At 50.8% G+C, this 14,295-nt stretch overlaps 1 protein-coding gene across 1 annotated transcript; it reads right to left on the bottom strand.

The window, feature by feature from the left end:
- Positions 1-48: 48 nt before the first annotated feature.
- On the bottom strand, positions 49-13,938 carry LOC108091459. The gene is given in 3 exon segments (XM_017190661.2): positions 49-5,425; positions 5,428-6,336; positions 13,140-13,938. Coding segments are annotated over 2 exon segments (4,599 nt in total). The 5' UTR covers positions 6,329-6,336; positions 13,140-13,938; the 3' UTR covers positions 49-1,727.
- Between the last annotated feature and the right edge of the window lie 357 nt (positions 13,939-14,295).

Below are 14,295 nucleotides of genomic sequence, written 5' to 3'. Positions count from 1 at the left end.
TATTTGAGAAGATCCTTTGAAAGATCAATAAGAAAAACACCTCTGTGGTTAACATTTACATAAAACATTTATTCTCTCTTAGGATTTCGTATATCGTTTCTTTTGTTTGGTTCGCTCAAGACACTCACATTGATAAAGTCACAAATCTTAAGGCTAAGGTACAGTGAAAACCCTCCGACATGCACGAATAGAGCTAGAGGAAAATATATGGTAGGTATATCCATCGAGGAATGTGTAGAGTGGCAAAGGAGTGAGGGGAATGTATGTACATATTGCGCAATAAATATTATCGTTACTGCTAACGTTGTTACTCCATTTAGTGGGCTAGCATTGCATTCTGCTTTTGTACTAAAATTAAGCGTATTACTTAGTTTAAACCAGTTACTAATGAAAAACGAACACTTAGAAGCTTAGCTAGACATTAGGTATTGGTTAGTTTCGAAAGTTGGTCCTTTGGAATGTGTTACGAGAGAAAAGACATCTAGGTGGTCTCGACTATAAGATAATATTACATTGTACAGGATTCTAGGACTGCAGACCATTCTCCCCGATTCTGTTCCCCAGTTGGCATTGCCCTTGAATTTCCCTTGGATTTCCGCATCCGCATCTCGCATTGCGCATTTCGCATTTCGCAAAAGTCGAGCGTTGAGAATTGCCCAAATTAGATTACTCCCCGGATCGGTTATGCCGTGGAGTCGCGGAATATAGCTGGCATCGATTAGGGACGGGCCTCGTGGAACGGAACGGAGCTTCCGCGATCTGCTGGTCGGTATAGGAATAGGGCTCTATGCTCAGAGATGCGGGGTCAAAGCTAAACGATCCCGGTGTCCCCTAAGTCTAAGACAAACAACAAATTGCTCTAGGAACCTAACGAATAATTGCACTAAAACAAACAAAGTCTTCTTCCAACTAACAGATCAAACAGTTGCAACAGATGTATTTAGTTTCGTTTACTTTTTGGTCTAGGCTGCATTTGGTGGCAATAAAAAATCTAAGCTACGGGGGAGGCGGGGATCTTGGCCCTCAGTTAATGTCGCGGCTAACACGCAACTGCCCCCGATGTACATTCCATATATATAGTAGGTACTCGTACTGCGATGTACGAGTATCTCGATCTGCGGCTGACCTTTGGCGAAAAGCGTTTTAAAATGGCCCGGCTCGCTGAGCGGCTAAAACGCAGATACATTAGCCGATAAAATATGTATATGTATCTGGTATCTGGTTAATTGCACGCGACTCGGACCGAAACTCCCCAAACTCCCCGAGTGACCCCCGGTTAACCCTCGTCTATCGTCTAACGCTGCTTACTCATGCTTAACCCGTCGAGATTCGAATTCGCGCATTCCAGATAAACACGACATTTCCATGTAAATATTGCACAGATATCTAAAATATATGGTTAATATATGTATGTATACGGTACGCTATGACTCTATGTGGTAGGTGTAAAGTAAGTATCGTAAAAGTTTACAAGTAATGGTTCCCTAAATCAACGACTATAGCTACCGTACGCTATATTCCGTTTCCGTTTCCGTTTCCTACGTTAATCCAAATATTTAAAAAGTCTTGAGATTCTGGTAAAGTGTAGTTTTCTTCTGTGGTGTATCTACGCGTGTGTGTGGTGTTTGGTGTGTGGTGTGTCCTTCGCCTGGCATCCGGCATCAGGCGAGCCGGACACATCTGATCCTGTCCAGGGACCAGAAATATCTTTGGTTGAAGCTGGAGTCCTATTTGATCTGGCGGGGGCGCTTCCTGCTGGCCCGCTGCCGCCTGTACTTGCGCAGGACGCGGTGGGCGTGGTAGAAGCGGCTGATCCTGCTCTGGACGTACTTGCCGTGCAGGTAGCGGAGCAGCTCCCGCCGGTCCCCGTGCGGGTCGGGCTGCTCGTCGCGGATGATCTCCTCGTGGTGGATCAGCGGCGTGGCGTCGAACTCGGGCTGCGGCTCCGCCAGCAGCTGGATGAGTTGCAGGGTGTCCACCTGACCACCACCCGCCTCCTCGGGACTCACCTGCACGAGGTTCACCTGGCCGACGTTCTCCGCCTCGAGCTCCTCCTGCTCCTCGTTGGCCACCACGCCCAGGATGTTCTCGTTCATGTCGCACTGCACCACGTACAGGTCGCTGCTGGAGTCGAAGATCTCGGCCAGGTTGATCAGCAGCACGTCCTGCGCGTTGGCGCTCGCCTCCTCACCCTCCTCCTTGCCCTCGACCTCGAAGTCCTCGGGGTCGGAGGCCACGCCTATCTGCTGGTACATCTCGGCCAGCGCCTCCTCCACGCTCAGTTCTCGGGGAGCAGGATCTCCTCCACTCTCGCTAGGGTGTTCCGCCTCCGGGTCCGCCTCAGGTTCCCGTTCCTGCTCCTCGGCTTCCCCGTTCTCGCTTACGACTAACTCTCTTCTTTTTAAGGAACTATTTAAGGCAATCTTACTAAGGTCACTTAGCTTTGGTACGCTGGCCAGCTGGGAGCCGTTCGCCAGCTCCTCGCCGTCGCTCTCCAGGATCCGCTTCAGTTTGGCAATGTCGTGGTTGGAGACCTCCGCTCCTCGGTGTTCTTTCTCCGCCATTTCGCCTGGGGTAATCTCCTGCGCCTTCAGGGGGGAGAGCTCCCGCTTGGGCTCCTCGGTCTGCGACTGGGACAGCTCCTTCTCCAGGGCGGCCAGCTCGTTGAAGTCGCTCTCCTCCGCGGCCGAGGAGCTCTGGGAGCTGGGACTGCTGGAACTGGTGCTGCTGGACGAGCCCTCCTCGTCCTCCTGGCTGCTCGTGCTGCTGGAGTCGTCATCCGAGCTGGAGCCACTGGAACTCGAGCTCGAAGAGGATGAAGCGGGCGACGCAATAGTTGTGCTGGCCTCCGGCTTGGGAGGTTCGCTTTCCGGGGTGGCCACCACGCTGCTCTCCAGCCAGGCCTGAATCTGCTCCTCCTTGTTCTGGACAAGGTCCTCGACTGGCGGTTCCGTGCCTCCGTGCTCCTCCGGCTCCACTCGCAGCTTGACTGCCGGCGACAAGTTTGTGTTTTCGATGTCGTCGAAGCCCTTGAAGTTCGACTGCAGCTCCACGGAGTTGGTGTCCAAGCTGGGATCCTCCATCTCCATCTCCATCGCCAATTCCTTCTCCTCAGTCTTCTCCCTGCAGTTGTAGCCACTCTTGATGACCGTTTCCCGGTCCGTCCCGCTCAGCAAGCTGCTCCTGAACGCCGAGGAGTTCAGAGCGGAGACACTCAGGCCCTTCAGACTGGGAGGATTCCGCAGCGGAGACTCCCGGGCGGGAACGAACTTCTTGACCAGCCTCTTGATGAGGGGCAGCTTGTGCTCCTTCAGCCGGGCCATCTGCTTCTTCATCAGCAGGGCTCGCAGCTGCCTGGTTCTGCTGTAGGCGATCCTCTTCCGCAGCAGCTTGAGCACCTTGAAGTAGTGGCGGTACTTGATCCTGGGACTCTCGAACTCCAGGATCTTCAGCATCTGGATGCGGTTGCGGCGCTTCTTGGCCAGCAGCTTCTTACTGGCCCTGGCCGAAGCCTTTGGCGAAAGGGTGACCCCGCTGGGGTTCGAATTTACCTGCTCCACTTGCTGAACCTCCCCGTTCTGGACCAGGTTATCCTGCGGCTCCGTCGTCCTGCGCTTCCTCTTGTAGAACTTGAACCTCTTCGGGTTCTCCCGGTACTCGCCCTCCTCCTGGGCGACCTCCTCCTCGGCCTCCGCCTCCGCCTCGCTCTCGGAACCCTCGATCTTGTGGATGAAGGTCTCGTACTCCTTGGCGAAGGTGGACTCGTTCGAGTTGGAGCTGTTGTTCTGGTCAAAGTCCATGGCCACGGGAGGCTGGGCCGAGAAGACCTCGCTGCCGCCGAGGACGGGACTGGGCAGGGGCTGCTCCTCCATCAGGGGAGCACTCGCGGGCTGGCGCAGGATCTCCGCCAGGGCGTCGCTCTCCCCCACTGGCGGCTGCTCCGAGGCACTCGTCTTGAGCCGCAGCTCGTCCAGCTCCTTCTCCACGTCGAAGCTGGCGAAGGAGTCCTCCACGGGAACACCGTTCCCGTTCGCATTCGCCTTCTCGATGTCTATGATGATGTCCGGCAGGTTGATGCCCTGGTGGTCCACCTGGACGGCAGTGGCCTGCGGTCCCGTCGGCGGCAGAGATTCGTACATGAAGCTGGACGCGGGGTTGGGCACCGGGGCCACCACGGCCACCGCCGGGGGATCCAGCTCCAGGACAGCCGCGGCCTCGTCCTCGTCGTCCACCTTCCAGGTGGAGAGGAAGTCGCGGATGTTGTAGTTCGGCGTGGCCTTCGCCGCCTCCACCTGGTAGTTCATGTTGGAGGGGGCGGTGGCGTGCAGGTTGAAGCCCACGTAGTTCTCCACCTGCGACTCCAGGCTGCTGAGGGCAGTTCCTCCGCCTCCCGGCTGGCTGAGGTAGCAGCTCCCCGAGGAGGAGGAGCCCACCATCGCGGACCGCTTGCGGTAATCCTGGTACGGCTGCGTCCTCATCTGCGTCGGCTGGGGGATCGAGGGCATCGCGGGAGCCACGTAGTTATCCAGGCTGCTGAGGCTCAGGTCGTTGTAGTAGCCCCCGCTGCCGGGCTCCATCCCCATTCCTCCCATGCCACCCATGCTCCCCCCAATGCCCATTCCGATGCCCATGCCCATTCCCAGGCCAAGAGGAGGAGCTGCGTACCTCTGACTGCTCATGCCGCTCGAGCTGCTGGATCCCGCTAGCGCCGGCGGGCTGTATCCGTAGCCCAGCTGGGTGGGCGTGGCCTCGCCCACGAAGGGGCTGTGGTACATGTCGGTTGGATGCTTCAGCTTCATGGCTGCTCCGGCTGCTCCGACTCCTCCCGTTCCGGGATACTGGGGCTGCGCCTGCGCGGAGCTGCCCGCGGATGCGAAGGGTCCGGATGCGTAGCCATTGGCCACTTGCCGCGGGAAGTAGCAGCTCTGCTGGTTGAGGGCGTATCCCTGGGAGCAGCAGTTCTGGCGGGAGTTGGCCGGCGCCCCCTCCGCTCCGGACCAGAGGTTCCGTCCGGCGTAGGACTGCGTGATCGCGGGACCCGCGTACGGATTGCTGCCGTAGGGCGTCACTCCCGTGCTCCCGTGCCCGCCGTACTTCTCGTACTTGGAGGAGCCGTAGTACAGGTCACTGTTGATGGTTCCTGCTCCATGTCCTGGTCCATGTCCTGGTCCTGGTCCGGGAGCGGGTCCCGAGTGCGGGTGCGGGTGGTACGAGCTGTTGGCCACCGGAGCCGTCGGCGGCAGAGATCGGTAGTTGGGCGAGTTGTAGTCCACGCCCCAGTGGCAGCTGCTCGCCGACTTGCGGTACGTCTGCAGTCCGCCGGAGTCGGGTCCCAGCTCCCCCGGCTGGCTGTACATGGGCAGTCCCGCATTCGGGGAGTACATGGACATGGCCATCCCGTACTTGTCGTAGTACTGCGCCGACGGGGGTTGCTCACCACTCCGCCGGAGCTGGCCCCCGCTCCGCCGTAGACCGCAGAAGGGGCCATTCCCTGGTAGCTCCTGCTCGGCTTGATGGCCGCGTAGTTGGGCTCCAGCTGGGTCAGCTGCGGCTGCTGCGGCATCTGTGGCATCTGCGCCTGCTTCTGCGCCACTCCGGGATTGAGGGACAGCCCGTGGCCGTAGGAGGCACCCGTCTGACTGCTCGGCATCATGGGTTGCGAGGTCGCCTGGACAGGGGCCATCTTGTACTTGTACGGATCGTACATGCCGCTCGACTGGGCCATGTAGCCGCCGGATCCTGCCGCTCCGCCGGAGAGCGGCTGGGCGTAGAAGGGCGTGGCCGTGGCCTGCGGCTTGATGGCCGCGCTGCCTCCGATGGGGTTCACCTGGCCGTACTTGACCCCCGAGCTGGGGGCCAGCTTCTCGTAGCGGTTGCTGCCCACGGGGTAGCTGCTGCCCGACAACTGCTGGCTCGCCGCGGGCGCACTGTACGCGTTGTACGGAGCCGCACTGTAGTTGTAGCCGGGGTCGTACCCGTAGTTCTGGTGGTAGTAGTGGCCCGGGTTCTGCTGCTGCTGCTGCTGTTGATGCTGCTGCTGCTGCTGCTGCTGCTGGTGGCGCTGCTGGGCGTCCAGGGAGGTGAGCGCCTCGCTGTAGAACGGAGCCACCGTGGCAATCGTGGCCATCGGCAGCGAGGTGGGCGAGTTGTCCGCGTAGTGGCCGCCGCCGGTGGGCGTGGTCGTGGCGCTGCCGTAGCCGCTGCTGCTCCCGCTGCTGCTGCTGCTACCTGGGCCGGAACTGGAGCCGGAGCTCAGGCCGGAAGCGGAGCCGGAAACGGAGGAGCCCACGGCAATGGCCATGGCGGCCGTGTCCATGACCGCTTGCATCTTGTTGGCTGCAAAGAGAACACCAATGTGACATTTAATGGAAATCCAAAGAGGGGAAAAGCACCAACTCAACATGAAAATTAACCTAGGGAAAATTCCAATCCATCAACCTAGTAGAAATACTGATGAAGAAACTTCATTCCATCGAGTAATTTGATTGATGGACGAGCGGAATTACTTTTAAGAATGTTGACTCTTTGAAAATAATAACCATTTTTAGAATGAACGTTAATGGTATAATTGCTTGATTACAAGTGTAAACAAATTTGGAAAGCCATTCAAAAATGTAATTCAGATCACGCTCCAATTGAAGAAAACGGTTGGCATTACTTATTAAAAATCTGTACATAGTCGCGTCCAAGTGGTGCGAGTACCAAAATGGTAACTGCTCCCCTGTGCCATGTTCTGTCAGCATATTCAATCCGTCCACCTGCCAAGGTTAGTTCCACCTCCTCCCGAGCTCTCCTTCCGAGGATTTCCCCTTCGCTCGCCCGGCTGCATTCTCAAATTGCATTCGCAATTGTTGAAGGTGCCCCACACCGCGAACAGGAAAAAGCAATTATTCCCTGGCATTTAAATGTAAAATGGAAAGCCCCACAACATGCCCCCCGTACAAGAGACGCCCCCGCGACAATTTCGCTTTTGTTGGTCATTAAATGTGGTCTTCAACGGCACGCAGGTCCTTCGTTGTCCTGGCAAGTGTGTCAGTGGGGTTTTTGATGTCTAAATGCAGCGGGAAAGGGGAAACCACACGCTGAAAAGAATCTGAGCGACTGTTCAAAGTGTTTGTTGTATGGGGAGCCCATACTCGTTCATATAATTTAATATAAATTCATAAAAATCCCTACTAAAGGGTCCTCTTTAATCCTCGTTAAGAACAAGTTGCTTGATCAAGTGAGTCAGATATTTCTCCCTGTGCACGCCTGCGACTACAAAATGAAACGCGCGCCTCGGCTTTGTGAAATGGAAATGTGGAATGTTCATGAAATATTAATGATTGACCCGCCACACACACGCACGCACACACCGGCGAAAGGGATGGACAATGGAAAGAGCAGTGGAAACAGCAACAACAACAAGCGAACCCCTTCTCCACGCCCCCTCAATGTCACCGCCCACCGCAAAGTGGGCCACAAGCACTCGCACACTGGGAAAACCAATAATTGTCGCAGATAATTGTCAGAAGCGAATGGAGGGGTGGATTTCAGGCAGCCTTTCAGGATCCTTAATCATCGATACCTGTGAGCTCGGCCAGAAGCCGCACACTGGGAAAAATCTGAAGAGCTCCATTTGTTGAGCTTGCTTCGGAAGCAGAGGCCATCGGAGAACTGAAACCCATATTCCAATCGAGATCAGTTCGTGGAAGATGAGCAATTCCGAGAACACGATTATTTGCCAGTCGATAAGACGGTGGCTCTTGAACTCCAGACAAGATTATTTATTAATGACTGACTTTACGGCCATTTGGGATTTTGTATAGATTATTTTTAAAATGCTTGATGCTTGAATGGTTTTCTCTTTTCAATAAATTATGAAAATGGCAAAATAAAATAATGCATTTGCAGGGTGTGAATAGCATAACATGTACATAAATGGGAAGAACGATTTCACAACTTCGTCATTCACTGCCAGCAAACTATGTAAATTGGGAGCAAAATAAAATGACCAAAAATAAACCCCATGTAAAGTAAGTATGTCAGTGTCCGGTTTTTTTTCTCAGCAGTGTAAATCATCCGTAGCCGTACCCTTCTTCCCTTTGCCGCGGTCGTAGTAGCCAGGCGGGAGGTTCATCCACAGTCCATTGACGACCATCTGCGAGGAGGACCAAGGGCAGTTCCAGCCGTAAGGACAGCTGCCGTCCGGCGGAATCCACATGGCTTGGAGTCTATTACGGACAATTGGACAGTTGGAACCGAAGAGCGCCGCGCACGAAATAAAATTAAAACGGAGGAATACGAGTATTGTACTCCGAGCACGGCTACTGAGCAACTGGAATTCATTATGATAATTCACTTTCGCCCGAGGCGAATATTATTGATGACCCGGGCTCTCGACCATTAGTCGGCTCCGGATAATCGACCTCTGCCTCTCGATTCGGGCCGGCTTTTAGTCTAATTGGGCGTGAAGCGACCGTCCGGAATAATGAGATCGCGATTGCCAGCCGGCAATCGGAGGCGACCGGAGGCTTTAATCGAAATGGGATCGCCATGCAAATCACGGCCGGGGAGCGCGAACCGAAAGGGGGAAATGGTAATCGAAGAAGTTCGGCTCGCCATCCGATATACACAGCGGTATGCCAAGCCGGGCAGCGTCGTAACTCGAGCACATTGCGTATACGCCAAGGGTACCCGATATCTGAGATCGGCACAATTGAATTAAACGAGATTGCAGCCCCCGACGGAATGGAAAGTTCGTGTGTGTTTACTTCTATTCGAGCAACGTCGGAATCCATCATTTTAATTAGAGAGCACACATTTCTGCAATGGAAACTTATTTTCATATGCAAAGCCACCCAGAATGGTAACAGAGATAGAGGCGAAAGTAATATTTGAATACCCCCAGAAAAACTGAGTAAACAAAGCAGCCGAGCTAAAGATATGTGTCGAACTATGTCAGCAATAAGTGAGTGACTTAAGTTTACCAAAAGACTCTAAAATTCCATTGCGAGTGCATAAAAAATGATAAAAATACTGAAACGTAGAGCAGTGATGAAAATAATTTAGAATTCGGGCCAACTTTAATGAAATTCTCACCGAAAATGCCAGTAACTATGCTGCCATATGTTGGGAACGGAAAAAACGCGGGCTAACACAAACACACCCGCACACAAGTACACACAGTTACTCAGCCACTGAGCCACACACACACGCGGAAGGACACGTTGGTCGCGCTGGTGTGCGTGCCAGTGCGAGGGGATTCCCCACACAGCGCCGCCTTTGTTTTAATTATGAAACTTTGAGGACTGCAGTTATTTTTACGAGAAGGAGGCGTGACAGCGCGTGCGACTTTCGAGCAAAAACTTTTTCATCTGTTGAAGCTGTTCAAGCCGAGGAATGTGACGTCGAAGCTGACATTGGCAGCGACGCCGGCAGCGAAGCCTGCAGCGACGCCTGCGCCGACGCAGACGCCAAAAAGGAAAAGCCGACGAGGAAAACCCCCAGAAGGGGTGGAAAAGCGGTAAAAATGGGAAGAGCAGACAGGATGGACAACAATGAGGCGAGTGGCGAGTGTGTTCGTGTGTTCGGCTGTGTGGGTTCTCCACAAGAATGTCCGGGTGTGTAGCCATGTGTCTGTTGTTGTTGTGCTTGGGAAAACAAGTGGTTGCCGTGGTGAGAAAAAACGGGCACGAAAATAGAGCGAAAGGATTGAGCCACGGAAAGGAAGGGCGACTGCATCGGCACCCTGTTTTGAGTCGAGTCGCTCCCCGTTGCACCCAAAGTCATTAACCCACTCAACTCATATACTGAAGAAAATGAATTCAATGTCTGTTAAAATAACCATTCAAACAAAAGAAATTAGGTAGCTGCAGATGGGACACAAATACAAATATCCCTAGGGAAGACACCGATGAATCAGCTGGATAAAAATATGATAAGATCTCTGGGGAACGTGCACGTTCATTGAGACAATCACCTGTAGCTCCATATTACAACTGACAGAATCGAGTAAGAGTGAAATTAAATGCTTATATAGTATTATACGAGCTTAGCATACCCCTAAATCAATCCAATTTTGGGGTCTGCCGTTGCAGCCGCTCCCGAAGCATTCGCCAGACATGTGACAGCTCCAGTTCCCTCATCACACCCCGTCCGCTCGACTGTTCCAGGTCCTTAGTCCTGAAATGGGCGGAAATGAAGCCGCCGCTCATAAGCAAACATGACAGCTCCACGCTCCCATTAGCGTTCGAATTTTGTTGTTTGCAACTCCTTTTCCTTTCCTTTCCTTTCCTTTCCTTTCCTTTCCTTTCCTTTCCTTTCCTTCCCCAATTCCATTTCCCGCCCCATTTCCAGTTCGATGACGAAGCGTGACAAATAACAACAGCAGTGCCTCCGAGCAATCGAAATGATTGGAAAAGTGCATCGAGGCTTTCCGCCGGGGTGACAGACCCTAGAAACTTCGGGGCCTACCGGAGTGAGAGTTGCTTAAATAGGGCTAAACCATCGACCGCAAAAACAAATTAAGTAAATTCAGTAAACAAGCAAACGAGCGACAACAACAAATCTGGCTTTGTGGTAAAAACTTTGGGGGAGGGGCGATGCACAGAGAATAATTTTCTGAATGAAAATAGGCGATGTTTGGTTTATTTAGTTTACTACAACATTTTGAAATGCGAAACCTGAGATGTTTCCAGCGTTTTTCCATGTGCAGAGGGGCAGCTCAGAAAGAGAATTGAAATTAACAATGAGCAGCAAATGGGCAAAAAGCAAAACCTACAAAAAGTGGAAAAAGGCAGCAACAAAATAGGCGACAAGCAGCAACAACGGGCAATCATAAAGGCAACGCAATCAAATGATAATAAAAAGCAGCGACGATTACGCCGGCTGCGACGCCGACGCCGACGCCGCTGCCGCAGTGGGGCTTCGGTCCCCGATTATTTTGCATACTACATATACGGTGTCTCCAAAGGTGAAACGCGAAGAAAGAGCGGAGAAAGAGGGGCCGAGCGAAGAAGCTATAGCAATTCCCAATTCCACATTCAAATGCAAAACAAATTCAGGAAAATCGAACAGCGAACAGATACAGATACTCAGATACTCGTACTCGTAGAAGCCAGCGACGTTGACGAAAGCGAGCGAAGAAAGAAACTCGGTGTCATCGCATGGAACCAGACGACTCAAGTCGCAATTATAGGAGTTCCGAGTGGACCCATAAAACGGATTGAATCTGTGCTAATTAATGCGACTCCAGAGGCCAAGAAGCCCCAACGTTTGAGTGTTAAAACAAACATGCTAAACAATCTGACTTAGATATCTTATCTGAGGATGTCTGTACTACGTTACGATGTTCTATACTACGTTATGGCAATGAACTTGCTAATAAACATTATGAAATAAATATAAACAAATTCATTTGAGTCCATTTATGCTTGGTGCATTAAAAATCATGTGCACGATCAGTGTTTAAGAGTGCAAGAATCTAATCCCTTGAAAATATTCCAGCAAAAACGAAAATTTGTTTGTTAATGACAGAATTTTGTTTATGCCAGTCAGCTTTAATAGCTTATCTTATCTGTAAAGATATCAATACAAACAAAAGCTAAGTTCATTGCTATTTTATTTATCTAACTGAAAGTGGCGATTATTTTGACAAATGTTTTGTTATTATTCGGACGGCTATACAATTAAGCCCTGTGAGATTAGTGACTAAATAGGAACCGAAGCGAGTTACAAGTCGCACGTAAAAAGGGTCATCGTTTTTAAAGCCCCAACTATTATGTTGACCCCCACTGTGTGCCTGTGTAAGCAGGCGAACGTTATGTGGCCACGACAAAATATTGATTGAAAATCAATAGGCTCGGCCGCTTGTCATTCATTTTCTATGATTGCCCGCCGGCAGAGAACTCGGAATTCAAATGTCGGTGCGATCCAAATGTCAGCCGGCAAGCTCACTTCAATCATATATAGAAATCTATATATACTTCAGAACAAGTACGTATATAGCTGCCGTTCGAACGTTAACGTGCACACTCGTATGTGTGTCACTAGTTTTGATGTTCGTGCGTGTGGCGATGACAAGCTCGGCTTGATAATTTAAACACGTAGCCCTCGACTAGAGCTTCTGCCGTGGACTGCGAACCCCGAACCACCCATCGAGCACCACCCCCGTAAGCCCCCAATCCAGCCCCCAGCGCCATCACCGACACACACACACTCGCACACATGCCATAACGTATAGAGCAAAACAGACGTAAAAATCGAGGAAAAAAGCACACAAAAATGTCAACACACTTTTATTGTTGTTGATGTAATACCCTGCACAGACCGAGGGGAGGGCCGTGTATCAACTACCGCCCAAAATACCATTCAGGTTAAAAATATCAGTGGGGGAAATGCACTGAAAGAAATACTTTTTCCAACGGGATAAGCCTTATTACGCCTTTCAAAGGAGCTCAGATCCGAAAAGAGGTATTTTGAGATACAGATAAAGCATCCATGGATTATGAACCAACTAGAATTAATAGCAAGGAAATGTCGTGGTTCAAAAGTGTAGCCTAGTTTTTGGTTGCTTTTCGTGCAAGGGGTATGTTTCGGTCGAAACTTTTCGGACGGGCCTTATTATTCTTGCTGTCTGTGTGGCGCTTTTTGGGGCTGTCGTTGTAATCGACTTTGTTGTTGCCGTCGCCGCAAAACAAAAATGCCAAAGAAGAGAATAAAGTAGAGCACCCAAGTCGCCGACGTCGGCGTCGGCAGCAATGCCGGCAGCGACGCCAGCAGCGTAAGCCGCACTCAGCAAAAATATGTGAGAGGGGGGCCAACGGCTGGGGGGAAGTGTATGCACTCAAGCAGCAAAAAAACCACGTATCACACACACTCGCACATACTCGACATACTTACACAGATATTTACAAAAAAGTACACACCGAAAAAGGCGATCAATTTGATTTTAAAACTAAAGACTACTTTTGAGTTTAACTAAAGTTTTTGATTAATTTGAGTATTGAATTTCTTCCAAATCATACAACTTTAATAACGTTCATTTTAAATGTCTAAATCAATTTAATATTGGAAGCCGGAAGATCCTCGAAATTAAGACGCTAACCAGTATACATTACAGAAAGTTTCTTATTAAATATTTTTGTCTGTGTACGAACCTCAACAGTTTTTCGACATTTTGTTGCTGTTTTCGCTGTTGTTGTTGCTGCCGCTGCTGCACCCTCTGCTGCAGTCGACGTCGACGACTCTGCTCACTTAAACGTTCTTTTCGCTGCCTCTGCCACTGTTATTGTTTGTTTTTGTTGTGTATTTTTTTCGCCTTGTTTCGGTTGATTATTTTTTGTTTTTGTGTTTTTTATTTTTTTGTTTTCTCTCCCTCTGCTTGTAACTTGCAATATAATTTAATAGTAACTGATGTACTTGCTACTGTAGCTCGTTGTTGTTTCTGTAATTCACTTAATATTCGGCTACGCACTCAAACATACACAGAGAGAAAAAAGGAGGAGGGGAAAAGGGGGCACTAACTTTGCGTTTTACCTTGAAGGCAACACGCGTCGTATACGCGATATCTGCTGATAATAACTGAATATATTCGCTTGCACTCTTGCTCTGCTCTTTCCACTTTTATGATTACTATTTCTTCCGACGGTTAGCACGAATTAGATATGACAGTTGGGAACGTCAGCAAAACACACACTTTAAAGCCGGCATTGAAAACGTTCTATTTCCCGAACTATCTTTTTTCCAGTACACACTTGTACAGGTGGCAAAAAGGCAAAAAAAGCGGCGCGTAAACGACGGAGAACAGAAATTATACAATGTTCCGTAGTGGTAGTAAAATACAAAAGTTAATAACAACGCGACAAACAGAAAAAAAACACGCCAGAACGTAACCGAACGAAATCCAGCGATGCGATGCGCCAGCGTACGCGTCGTGCACGTCCGCTCTCTTCGAAGACAAAAACGCGAGTGAGCGATTGGACAAACGGTAAAAGCACACACGGCGTATGAGTGCTAATTGCGCTCAGCACGCGCCACAACGAGCTGGAGCGAGAGAGAAAGCGGTGGAGAGAGTGCAACGCGCTCTCTGTCGACGTGCGAGGGAGACAGCTCATACAGGTGGTTGGTGGGGGGTTGGCCTACTGCACGGAGAAAAATTGCTTATTTTTTAGTAATATATGTGCACCTCCCATAGCATTTTCTTCGAAAGACCGACTTGAACTCATCATGTCTTTTAACTTTTTCCTTTCTCTGTAGTCGTACCAGTGGTATTAGTAAACAATGCTCGCGTAAACGTTAAGAACCAACGCAATC

Source organism: Drosophila ficusphila, unplaced genomic scaffold (genome assembly GCF_018152265.1).
Source record: "Drosophila ficusphila isolate 14025-0441.05 unplaced genomic scaffold, ASM1815226v1 contig_412, whole genome shotgun sequence".
NCBI lineage: Eukaryota > Metazoa > Arthropoda > Insecta > Diptera > Drosophilidae > Drosophila > Drosophila ficusphila.
This window is presented reverse-complemented; position numbering and strand designations above follow the sequence as displayed.